The sequence below is a fragment of the Lepus europaeus genome, chromosome 7 (genome assembly GCF_033115175.1).
Source record: "Lepus europaeus isolate LE1 chromosome 7, mLepTim1.pri, whole genome shotgun sequence".
NCBI classification, from domain to species: Eukaryota; Metazoa; Chordata; class Mammalia; order Lagomorpha; family Leporidae; genus Lepus; species Lepus europaeus.
The window spans coordinates 66,707,863-66,721,068 of record NC_084833.1 but is presented as its reverse complement, the minus strand read 5'-3'; the positions used below and the strand labels follow the sequence as shown (position 1 = coordinate 66,721,068).

At 41.6% G+C, this 13,206-nt stretch overlaps 1 protein-coding gene across 4 annotated transcripts in view; it reads left to right on the top strand.

Annotated features, from left to right (window-relative positions):
* Window positions 1-13,206, top strand: part of PAK1 (p21 (RAC1) activated kinase 1) — a 198,063-nt gene that overhangs the window by 91,432 nt on the left and 93,425 nt on the right. For 2 of the 4 annotated variants that reach the window (XM_062196757.1, XM_062196755.1), the window contains exon 2: window positions 11,209-11,419. In XM_062196757.1, coding sequence (XP_062052741.1) covers window positions 11,230-11,419 — 190 coding nt within the window. In that variant the 5' untranslated portion in view covers window positions 11,209-11,229. The remainder of the gene's footprint in view (window positions 1-11,208; window positions 11,420-13,206) is intronic. The other 2 variants (XM_062196758.1, XM_062196756.1) reach the window with 1 other exon arrangement.

The following is a 13,206-nucleotide window of genomic DNA, read 5'->3' as shown; positions in this document are numbered from 1 at the left end:
AAGGCAGGAGCCAGGTGCTTCTCCTGGTCTCCCGTGTGGGTGCAGGGCCCAAGCACTTGGGCCATCCTCCACTGCACTCCCGGGCCACAGCAGAGAGCTGGACTGGAAGAGGGGCAACTGGGACAGAATCTGGCGCCCCGACTGGGACTAGTACCCGGTGTGCTGGTGCCGCAGGTGGAGGATTAGCCTATTGAGCCGCAGTGCCGGCCTTGTGAAATAGTTTTAATTTATATTTTGTATAAGAGAAACTGAAGATCAGAAATAGAAGTAGCTTTCTTTCTTTTCTTTTTTTTTTTTTTTAATAATCTAGAAACAGCCTATAGTTTTGTTATGTGCTGCCCTACACTCTAAACTAGAACAAGTGGTTGGAGGCTACATAGCAGGAGTGTCTTTCACGAATTAGAATGACATCCCTCAGCAAATTCAAGACTGCAGCATTCCAGTCTCCTGCCAAAGAAAACCTCTTGGCATGGTTTAATTAGCGAGATCAGATTCTCATAACAGGCACCAAGGGCATACAGTACTCCTCAGTTCTACATGGAGTGTTGATCATACCAGTTGCAGCTGCTCTGGGTTGTTTGAACTAACAAATATGATTAGTATGTGGAGTAGGTTTTATTTCTTCTTCCTTTCACTTTTTGATTTAAATAATGGCTTGAGAAGTTATACGAGTTTTAGAGGTTACTAGCCCACGCCTTTGCTGCTAGAGTCAACGGTGAAATGTGGTTTAATGATTCTGTCATTACACAGAACTCACTCCAGGTCTTTGCCTCTGCTGCCTACTAACTTTGTAATGCTGGGTGATGGGCAGTGTTCCTGAAGCTCTGCTGCTTCTTTTGACTTTGACTTACTCATTCTTTTATCCTCAGCACCTAGCATTAGCCTGGCAAATATAGGTGATATTTGCGTTAATGAAGGAGAAAAATGACACCTATTATATAGATTTTCAGCTTTTCTATAAACTCAAGTATAAACTAAATATATTAAAATATAATAAAAGTTATTATTAAAATATGAACCCCAAATGATGACTAAAGTCCTAGTTGTGAAGATTAGAAATGGTTAGCCAGGAAATTCCCTGGGGGAAATTTTCTTAAAATTTCAGCTAAGCTTAGGAACTTTACAGTACTGTCATAATCTCCAGGTCCTGTGGTGTGAGCTTAGGGAGCCACCGAGTCCCTGTGCAGATGGATAGCAGCTGGTCTCCTCCTCCAGGCAGCACCTCTTTTCTCATTGTCATCACCCGACAGCCTAGTTTTTTAGCCAGCAGTGTCATCTTTTATTTTTAGTATGGTTATTTACTGCCTAGAATGCTTAGAAAGGACTGTTTTCCTGACTAGGGCTGTATATGGTGCAGAACATAAAAGGCCCACTGCGATCTGCTGTGTCTCACTTTTGTAGTTTCCCACTTTAGTCCTTTATGCTGCATTCTGCCACACCGTACCCTCACATGTACATTTTCCAGCAGTCTTAAGATGCATTTGCCATCAATTTTATCCTTTAAAATTATTCACTTATTTATTGTCTCTTTTCTTTGAGTTAGATATTATACAAGTGATGAAACCTATCCAATACCAATTAAATCAGAGACTCTGGGGGCAGAGTTAAAGAATCAGTGATTTTTCTCCTAAAATTATATTAGAAAAAATTTAAAACACTGAAAGGATTGTATAGTGACTACCTGTGTACACACCATTTATATACTACTACAATTAACATTTCGCGTACAGTTATGCACAGCATAATGGATAACATTTTGGATCACACATGATGGTAGTCCCATTACATTATAATGGAGCTGAAAAATCCCTTTTGCCTAGTGATATCATAGCTATGTAATATCATAGGGCAATGCATTGCATGTTTATGGTGATACTGGTATGAACAAACCTATTATGCTGCCAGTAATATACAAATATAGCACATACTATTATGTGTAGTACATAACACCTGACAATGATAATAAATGACCATCTTACTGGTTTATGTATTGACTGTACTGTACTTTTTATCTTTATTGCATAAGCAGCAGCCTTGTACACATTGTGTTTATTGTGTCTTTTGTTTTTTCATTAGACCATGTCAAGTAATTTACCTGAACCGTCTAGTTTTTTGTGAGTATGTGCTATGATATTTGTGCATTGATTAAATCACTTAATGATGTATTTCTTAGAATGTGGCTCTTTGTTAAGCAATGCAGAGTGTACTTTATTGACTCCTTTATACACATATATTGACATGTATATTACATCACATCCATATTTTCACCCATTAATCTGCTTTATTTTTAAATGCATTTCAAAATAAACTGCATATGTTATCATACTTCTCTGTAAGTACTTCAGCACTTGTGTTTTAAAAGCCATGTTGGTGGCAGAGGCCTAACTACTTAAACCATCACCCTGCTTCCCAGGGTGCGCATTAGCAGGAAGCTGGAATTGAGAGGGGAGCCAAATTTAAACCCAGGCTCTTTGATGTGGGATGTGAGTATCCCAAGTGACTCCTAACTACCACACCAACACCTGTCACCTATTTATTCTTTGAACCGTTACTCTTACTGTCTTCTCTTTTGTGAAATTTTGCTGATTATCTCAATTCAGTTTGGTCTTTCCTTCTGTGTCTGGACAGAATTTGTATGTTCTATAGCACTGTTCATAGTTAGCCTGACATTGTGGTTTTCCAAATCCTGCTGTTTGCATGCTACACTAAGAACCTCTAGGGCTGGGTCATTTAATACTCATTTATTTGTTTGTGCATTTATTACCTGTTTATTTATTTTTGGTTTCTAGCTTAGCACCTTACATGTAACTATTCAGTAAAAGTTAATTGATTTGAATTGTGCTTAATTTAAAAACCTACAGATTCACCAAAAATATGCGTAACTTCCACATGTTTTAAATCCCATACCCCTGTGTTATGCTGTATTCTTTTGATTTGAGGAGCAGTACTTCACTTATGTTTCCTAGTGATTAGCTCATGGTAATGTATACTTCTATTTGCTGTTGGCTAGATTGAACTGACCTAAACCTAAATCAGAGGTAACTGAATTCAGGTCAGAAAGAGGGGCTAGATTTAACTTAAGAACAGAATAGTTAGAAAATTCTTTGGCAGAGAGTTTAAAGTTTTGCTTGGCAGAGAGTTTTGAATTTTGCTCTAAAGGTTGAGTAAAATTTTTATCTATGTAAAGAGGGTTCTACTTTACCTTTAAATTGCTGTGCCAAATTAATTTCCTCCTGCTCTTTGGACCTTAATATCCTTACCTGTAATATGGGAGGTAGTCAGATTAGGTGATCTCTAAAGTTGCCTCTGACTTTGATATTATGTATATCTTAAAATCTTTGGTTACTGTGGTTCTATTTTATACCATGATGATAAGAGGAGAGAAGTAGTCAATGAGCATACTCCTTTGCTAAGTCCCGGTTCACTTCCTTTCAGTATATAAATTACCTTATACATAGTGGCTTTACTTTCCCTCCTTGGTTGCTTTTTGACCAGCAGAAAAACATGAAATAACATTTCACAGATGTTGGGATTTCTATAAGGAACAGCAGAACTAGGACTTACACTTGTGTCTCTTGACTTTAATTCCAACCATCATTTTATGTATTGCCCTTGTAGTGGCACTTTTGAAACCTCATGGTGATGGTGTATTTATTATAGAGCCATCGGTTGATTCATAATTAATACCTCAGTATAATTCTTTGTTCATAGATTATTAGGCTTCTTGAGCCTCTGAGACCATTGATAAATTGTGGCCAGGCTGTCTTTGTCTCGTATCTGTTTTCCAGGTGGATGGAAGGGGGTACCACCTGAGCTATCGTGAATGTTGGCTTCAGGCCCAGCTTTATACTGCAGCATGTTAGAAGACATTGGTTTCTCATCTTCCCAACCTTTCATCTGTAGAGAGTGTTAGAAGATTTAAGATGTGTTTGTTCTCCTTGTTTAAGTATTGACTGTATTTCCTCTCAGGATTGATATTTTGGGTCTATTTTCTTGTAAACAAAGCTTAAAAAATTGTAGGTCTTAAATTGTGCTATTTATTGCGCTGAGTATAGATGAACAAAATGACCAAAGAGGGGATTTAAGAATGTAAAGAAAAGAAGACCTGTTAAACTAGAGGAAAGGATTGGTTGTGGGACTGCAGGGAAACTAGAAAGTCGTGTAGAGCAGTGACTGTCAGTGATCAAGAAAACTCAAAGTTGTGTGCTGTGAGTATATTGAAGGTCCAGGAAATGTTTAACATTGAGAGAACGTATTCGAGGGGTATTGTTGCGGCCAACTGTGAAGTGAACCAGTTGATTGGAAGACTCTCTCTCTCTCTGTGTGCCTCTCCTTCTCTCGCTGTGTAACTTTGACTTTCAAGTAAATAAGTAAATCTTAAAAAAAAAAAAAAAAAGAAAGGTATTTCGGGTATCTAAAGTTCAGTCTGGGGAAAAGCTAAAATGGAATTTTCTTAATAGTTCTAAGAGGATTTAGGACAAAAAGATGGACATTTTTTATTTGTTTCTCATTTATTCTTTTATTTCTTCATTCATTTGGTCATTTTTTTTTATTACCTATTCTATACTAAGTTTGGTATTTGGGATCAAGAAATACATAAACATGAACTTTGTCATAGAGGAGTTGATTGTCTAAGTCTGGTTTTTGGCAGTGGGGTAAAGAGAAGGTAAATGTGTAAAAAAATGGTTGCAATAAAGTAGAATTTAATATAAGTGAGAGCTCTTTTTTAATTTAATTAATTTGAAAGGCAGAGTTAGAGAGAGAGGAGAGACAGATTTTCCATCTGTTGGTTCACTCTCTAAATGGCTGCAATGGCCAGGGGTGGGCCAGGCTGAAACCAGGAGCCAGGAGCTTCTTCTGGGTCTCCCTGTTGGTGGCAAGGACCCAAAGAGTTGGGCCAGTTTCCAGTGCTTTCCCAGGCTATTAACAGGGAGCTGGATTGGAAGTGGAGCAGTTGGGACTCAAACCGGCACACATATAGGATGCTGGCACTGCAGGCAGTTGCTTAACCCACTATGTCACAGCACCAGCCCCTAAATGAGAGCTCTTCAGATGAGGTGAACAAAGATAGAATAAGCTTTCTGGAAATTGTAGATTTTCTATCATAGGAGGTTTTCAAAAATATGCTACACTATAGTTAAAAAGGATTCAAATATTAGATTTCAGCAGATTTTGAGTTGTATGTAGTTGGGAATCTCTTTGAAAGTGAAGCCCTACTTCTGAGAATTCTCCAAACATAGTAAAAGGACTGAGACATGAAGAAAGGCCTGGATCAGGAAAGTTGGTAAAGCCTTTCTTGGCATAATCCTGGGCTGTAGATCTAAAAGGGAGTTTGTGTCCAATGAAGCTATTGGATGAAGGGCCTGGGAGGCTAGGAAGGGCTTGATTAGGGTGTCAGGTGGCTGCAGTGAGTGTAATTTTGGAATTGGCAGCCTGGAGTGGGAAGGTACACTTGAGAACTGAGACAGTGGAAACTTCCTTTGGAGAGCTGATGAACTTGAATTGGGGCTGGGAGGGAGAGCAAAGATAAGTCTACAAAGTGAAACTGGAATAACTGGATAGAAAGCACACCACCCAGAGTTAACCTAGATTCACAATATTGTCCTTGCCTGCTTGATTTTTTTTTTAAACCCAGAGTAGGGAGAGCAGATGTTTATCTTAGCAATTAAGACACCTCTGTCCTACATCAGAGAGCCCGTGTTTCATACCCGGTTTTGGCTCCTAACTCTGCCAATGCAGACCTTGGGAGGTAGCAGTGATGGTTCAGTTAGTAGGGTTTCTTTCATCTGTGTAGATCTGGATTAAATTCTTGGTCCTTGGCTCTGGCCCTGCATCTGCCATCTGTAGAGTGAACCAGCAGTTGGGAGCCTCTCAAATATAAGTTAGAGAGGGAAGGGACCGGAATGGAAAGGATAGGATTAGGATGATTTATTTGCAAATTAGTGGGATAGAGGTTGCCTCTGTGATGTAGCAGGTTAAGCCATTGCCTGTGACTTTGGCATCTCATTTGAGGCCCAGCTGCTCCACTTCCCATTCAGCTGCCTGTGATGTGCCAGAGAAAGTCCTGGAAGATGGCACAAGTGCTTGGGTCCCTGCCACCCATGTGGGAGACTCAGGTGAAGCGCCTGGATTTGGCTTGGCTAGCACTACGTGTTGCAGCCATTTGGGGAGTGAACCAGTGGTTGGAAGATCTGTCTCTCCCTCTATTTTTATAACTCTGCCTCTCAAATAAATGAATAAACTTGAAAATAAAGGGGGGGGGGTGCGATAGGGAGAATGGAGAAACCATGACAGGAAGATTGAGTGAGATGGAGTGGGGGCTGAGGGGAGACAGAGAGAGGGGTTGATATCAGAGGAATAGATATCTGAGGTATAGTTTGAATGTAGGCTGTGTCTATGTCTAGGTGTGGCGACTTAGTTTGTAAGGCAGGTCAGTGTCAGATGGTGAAGGATCTTGAATTTTTTTTTTTTTTTTTTTGACAGGCAGAGTGGACAGTGAGAGAGAGACAGAGAGAAAGGTCTTCCTTTGCCATTGGTTCACCCTCCAATGGCCGCTGCGGCCGGTGTGCTGCAGCTGGCGCATCGCGCTGATCCGAAGGCAGGAGCCAGGTGCTTCTCCTGGTCTCGCATGGGGTGCAGGGCCCAAGGACTTGGGCCATCCTCCACTGCACTCCAGGGCCACAGTAGAGAGCTGGCCTGGAAGAAGGGCAACCGGGACAGAATCCGGCGCCCTGACCGGGACTAGAACCCGGTGTGCCGGCGCTGCAAGGCAGAGGATTAGCCAATTGAGCCACAGCGCTGGCGGATCTTGAATTTTAGCTGTACTAAACTACTTAAAGGCAAAGTATCTATCCTTGTGCCAATTTTATTAACTAAAATACTTGAATCCACTGTGAGGTAGTTAATATATAAGGAACTGTTGGATTACAAAGATGACAAAATTAGTTCCCACGTTTGAGGAACATTCTGGCATGAGAGAAATAAGTGTGATAACTTGAACATACACCATTGCTTTGGGAACATGGAGGAGGAAACTTAGCGATGAGAACATTTCCAAAAGAATTCATGAAAGAAGTAACAATTGAATTAAGCCTTGTTGGATTAGTGTATTCACAGTAAGGAAATTGACATTCTGGGAAGAGAGAATAACATGTGCAAAGGAATGGAAGTGTGAGAGCTATGGTACACTTGAAGAAGCTGGAGAAGTTGGATACAGGTAGAGTGTAAAGGAAATTATAGGGAGTGATACTGATGGAAAATGAGATTAAGTGGGCTAGGTCAAATAATAGAGAGCCTCTAAAAGCAAGCTAAACAACTTCAGCTTCTATTTTGGGATGTCAATGAAAAGATTTAAATGTGTGTTTTAAGATTACTGATGGGGCTGGCGCCGCGGCTCAATAGGTTAATCCTCCACCTTTGGCGCCGGCACACCGGGTTCTAGTCCCGGTCGGGGCACTGGATTCTGTCCCGGTCGCTCCTCTTCCTGTCCAGCTCTCTGCTGTGGCCCGGGAGTGCAGTGGAGGATGGCCCAAGTGCTTGGGCCCTGCACCCGCACAGGAGACCAGGAGAAGCACCTGGCTCCTGGCTTCGGATCAGCGCGGTGCGCGGACTGCAGTGCTCCGGCCGCAGTGGCCATTGGAGGGTGAACCAACAGCAAAGGAAGACCTTTCTCTCTGTCTCTCTCTCTCTCACTGTCCACTCTGCCTGTCAGAAAAACACAAAACAAAACAAAACAAAAGATTACTGATGGCACCTGAAAAAAAATTGAGGCTAAAACCAAATGTGGTGGACCACTCAGTTCATCTGATTTATTAGAACATGTTAAAAGACCGTTACAGACTGGGCCTTTAACCTAATTGTTAAGATGCCAATTAAGACTTGCATCAGAGTTCCATACCTGGTTCTGACTCCTACAACAGTTTCTTGCTAATGCAGACCCTGAAGCAGCATCAGTCATGGTTTCTGCTACCCCCACGAGAAACCTGGATTGAGTTCCTATTTCCTAGCATTGGCTCTGACATAGCCCCAGCCAATGTGGGTGTATAGGATGTGAACCGATGGATGAGAACGCCTTCTCTCTCAAATAAATAAATAAATAAATAAATTTTTAAAAAGACTATCAATTTTGCTCATATAATTAATATCTAAAAGCGGTGATATGGAAATCTGTCTGGTGTTGGAATCACTAACTTTTTTAAAAAAAATATTTACCCAAAGAAACCTTTTATTTAAGGGATACAAATTTTGTAAGTACAACTTTAGGAATATAGTGATTCTTCCCACCATACCTGCCCTCTTACCCCTCCACCTCCTTCCTCTCCCATTCCTAGTCCTATTCTCCACTAAGATTCATTTTCAATTCACTTTATACACAGAAGACCAACTCTACTAAGTAAAGATTTCAACAGTTTGCACACACACACACACACACACTCACACACACACCCCAAAAAAACTGTTTGAGGATAAGTTTTACAGTTAACTATCATAATACAACTCACTGAGGACAGAGGTCCTGCGTGGGAAGTTAGTGCACAGTGACTCCTGTTGTTAATTTAACAATTAACACTCTTAGGTGTATGACATCAGGATGGAATCACTAATTTATTATTATTATTATTATTTTTTATTTTTTTGACAGGCAGAGTGGACAGTGAGAGAGAGAGACAGAGAGAAAGGTCTTCCTTTGCTGTTGGTTCACCTTCCAATGGCCGCCGCAGCCGGTGCACCGCACTGATCCGAAGGCAGGAGCCAGGTGCTTCTCCTGGTCTCCCATGGGGTGCAGGGCCCAAGCACTTGGGCCATCCTCCACTGCACTCCCTGGCCACAGCAGAGAGCTGGCCTGGAAGAGGGGCAACAGGGACAGAATCCAGTGCCCCGACCGGGACTAGAACCCGGTGTGCCGGCGCCGCAAGGCGGAGGATTAGCCTAGTGAGGCGCAGCGCCGGCCCACTAATTTTTAAAATACAGCGTTTTGGCTTTTAACTGGCCCTACTAAATGAAAATTTATGGGGTCAAGCCAGGACATCAATATTTTTTTTTCTTTTTTTTTTTGACAGGCAGAGTGGACAGTGAGAGAGAGAGACAGAGAGAAAGGTCTTCCTTTACTGTTGGTTCACCCTCCAATGGCCGCTGCGGCCGGTGCATTGCAGTCTGCGCACCGCACTGATCCGAAGCCAGGAGCCAGGTGCTTCTCCTGGTCTCCCGTGCGGGTGCAGGGCCCAAGGACTTGGGCCTTCCTCCACTGCCTTCCCGGACCACAGCAGAGAGCTGGCCTGGAAGAGGGGCAACCGGGACAGAATCCGGCGCCCCGACTGGGACTAGAACCCGGTGTGCCGGTGCCGCAGGTGGAGGATTTGCCTATTGAGCCGCGGCGCTGGCCGTGGACATCAATATTTCTAAAAAGCTGTTGGTGATTATGGTGTTTTTGTTTTTAAGCTGTTTGTTTCCAAAGCACTGTTGTTTTTAAGTCCAAGAAGCATATATTTATTCCATATAGTCATGGTTAAAGATATGATTTATACTGTAGCATGAAAGAATAATGAGAAACTTCATGACTCTGAATACATTTTTATCTTTCCATTGTCTAGGACTTGTACTTTATTGTAATAACATCTGTTTTTATTAAAACTATTGGTAGCATGTGATAGGGATTCCCCTTCTTTTAAATTTTATTCTGTTTCCCAGAAGCATTGGAGATTGTCAATATATCTGGAATACCATATGGAGCAGGATAGTTATTGCATTGACCACCATATGTATAGAGCAAGGTAGAACTTCTAATTACCTTTAAAAAAAAAAAAAAGACTTACGTATTTATTTGAAAGGTGGTTAGAGAGAGATAAACAGACAGACGAACAAATGCCTTCCATCTGCCGGTTCACTCCCCAAATGACCACAATGACTGGGTTTGGGCCAGGCCAAAGCCAGGAAACTGGAACTTCATCTGATTTTTCTGCATGGGAAGCAGAGGCCTAAATAGTTTGGGCATCTTCTGCTTCTTTCCTAAGCACATTAGCAGAGAGCTGGATCAGAAGTGAAGCAGCTGGGACCCAAACCAGCTCTCTGATAACAGGATGCGGTGTCACAGGCAGCAGCCTAACCTGCTGCACCGTGATGCTGGTTGCCTAGCAAGGCAGAATTTTAGAGGAGGGAGATACTGCAGAAGATGATATATTCCAGAAGTCAGCAAACTTGTTCTATAAAGGGCCAGATGGTAAGTATTTTTAGGTTTGTGGGCATATAGACTTTGTTGTAATTGCTCAGCTCTGTCAGTGTAATGTGAAAGAAATCGTAGATAATACGTAAGTGAATGAATATGGCTGTGTTCCGATAAAACTATTTACAAAACAGTTTTGCTGACCCTTGATATAGTCCATTCCAGAGAAAGAAAATATAGCTTGTCTAAGGTTAAAAAGTTAGACATTGACAGAGAACTCAGTATGTGGACTGTTGTTCACAGTTTTTAAAATATTTATTTTATACTGATATTTTGAAGATTTATTTAATTGTAAGGTACAGTGATAGAGATAGAGGGAGAGACAGACAAAGAGATCTTTCATCCATAGGTTCATTCCCCAGCTGGCCGTAATGGCCTGAGTTGGGCCAGGCCAGAGCCAGTAGCCCAGAAGTTCATCTGGGCCCCACACATGGGTGGCAGGGGCCCAAGCTCTCAGGCCATCTTCTACTGCAGGTGTTAGTGGGGAGTTGGATCAGAAATGGAGCAGCTGGTACTCATATGTAATTCTTGCATTTTGGGCAGTGGTTTAACCCACTGCATACTACCATCAGCCCCAGCAGTTCTTTAGAATATTGATATAGATGAATAAATGGAACCTAAGAGGTTATAGAATTTCTCTAAAGCTAATAAGTGAGACCAGCATTCACACTTAGTTTTTGGTAGACCACATTTCTGATTTTCAGTTACGTCATGGTGGTTTTCTGTGCTCTCCAATGTCTCAGATACAGGAATGCAGAGAAAAGCAAGATCCTGGTGAATTTTTAGTAGTGCATGGAACAGAGTAGGCATGTAAATCTGTGAAAATTGCTAATTGAATAGATGAGCAATATTCCTGGTATATGGTGGAAGTTCTTGCGTTGGTCTTGAAGGAAAAGCTTTATGATTTGGATTCTTTAAAACTTTTAACATTTATTTTCTTTTGCTCAGAAATAAATAATAAGAGTTAATGTTTTTCTTTCTGATTCCAGTAGCTGTTGCTGGTGGTGACAATGTCAAATAACGGCCTAGACATTCAAGACAAACCCCCAGCCCCTCCGATGAGAAACACCAGCACTATGATTGGAGCAGGCAGCAAAGATGCTGGAACCCTAAACCATGGTTCCAAACCTCTACCCCCAAACCCAGAGGAGAAGAAAAAGAAGGACCGATTTTACCGATCCATCTTACCTGGAGATAAAAGTACAGTATTTTCATTTCTTTCTCATCGCTTGAATGATTAAAATTTTTTTTTTGTTTGTTACCTGGATAAAAGATCTGTCCTTCCTTAATACCCATTTTTTATTAAATATTTCTCTACTTTCCTTCTTTAAGTGGCTGAAACAAAGTGGAAATAGACCCCTTTTTTACTCTGTTAACTAGATATGAGCAAAAATTAAGACTTCTCTTGTCGGATTTGGAGCAATCTGAAGCCATTTAGGTATTTATTTTGTAAGTTATTAAACTGTTTATAAAATTTCAAAATATAATAAATGTCTTCAGTTGGAAGTTTTCTTTTCTTTTCTTTTTTTTTTTTTTAATATTTATTTGAAAGGCAGAGTTACAGAGAGAGAGAACGAGACAGAGAGCTCTTCATCCTCTGGTTCACTCCCCAAATGGTTGCAGTGGCTGGGGTTGGATCAGGCCAAAGCCAGGATCCAGGAGCTTCCTCTGGGTCTCCCACATGGGTGCAGGGTCCCAATGCCATGGGTCATCTGCTGCTGCTTTCCCAGGTGCATTAGCAGGGAGCTGGATCAGAAGTGGAGCAGCCAGGACTTGAATGCCAGTGCTGCACTGTGCCACAACTCCAGCCCTGAAAGTTTTATTAGTTCACTTGGAATATCTTCTTTCCAAATTCTTAATTGCCTCTTCTTTATCCAAATCCCCTGGACCCACACCCAAATTTGGGAATTAAATATTAGCAAGAGTGCCAAGAGATGGCTGGGAAAAGGAAGCAGAGAGGACTCAGCATGAGTTCATTCTAAGTCAGACTAGGCAGCCTGATTTCCTTTTTAGGAGAGTAATCTGGATTTTTAAAAGTGCATCTAGGGTCGGGGCTGTGGCATAGCGGGTGAAGCTGCTGCCTGCGGTGCTGGCATCTCATATGGGCACCGGTTCGAGTCCCAGCTGCTCCACTTCCCATCCAGCTCTCTGCTATGGCCTGGGAAAGCAGGGGAGATGGCCAAAGTCCTTGGGTCCCTGTGTCCATGTTGGAGACCCAGAGACCCTGGTGTCAAATCAGCCCAGCTCTGGCCGTTAAGACCATTTGCGGGGTGAACCAGTGGATGGAAGACTTCTCTCTCTGCCTCTGCCTCTCTGTAACTCTGCCTTTCAAATAAATAAATAAATCTTAAAAACTAAAACAAAAACAAGTGCATCTAAAGAGTCAGTGAGATCGCCTGGACAGCATAGTGAAATAGAAGGCTGGGTGTCCACATGGATCAATTGCTTTTGTTGGACCTCAGAGATGTTACAGTAAGTGGCTATTGATCTGAACTAGTTTTCTGCTCTCCCAGGGTCCTATTTTGTGGATTGCTAGATTCGATTTCTTGCCAAATTCATTTTTATAGTAGTTGCCAACTTCCTAGGTACAGCAGCTAAGATATAGGCAATGTTACTTGCCTCTTTTTTATTTATTAGTTTAGGTATGTTTTGTTGTACTTTTATTAACTAGTGGTTTTGCTCTCTATAAATAAGTAAGACTGTAGCCCAAGGTTCTACATGTAATAAAAGAAGTAACAAGTTTAAATATTATTGCTGATTAAAATTAGCAAAAATATTAAGATTCCTGACCAATAGTCATCAACAGAATTTTTAAATTCCATGTGTCAAAGCTGGTTTTTTGGTGCAGCAGGTTAAGTTGCTGCTTTGAGATTCTGGCATCTCATGTGAGAGTGTGTGCCTGGAAAGGCAGTGAATGGTGGCCTAAGTTTTTGGGCCCAAGCTACCCATCTGGGAGACCAGGATGGGTTCCTGGCTTCTGGCTTCAG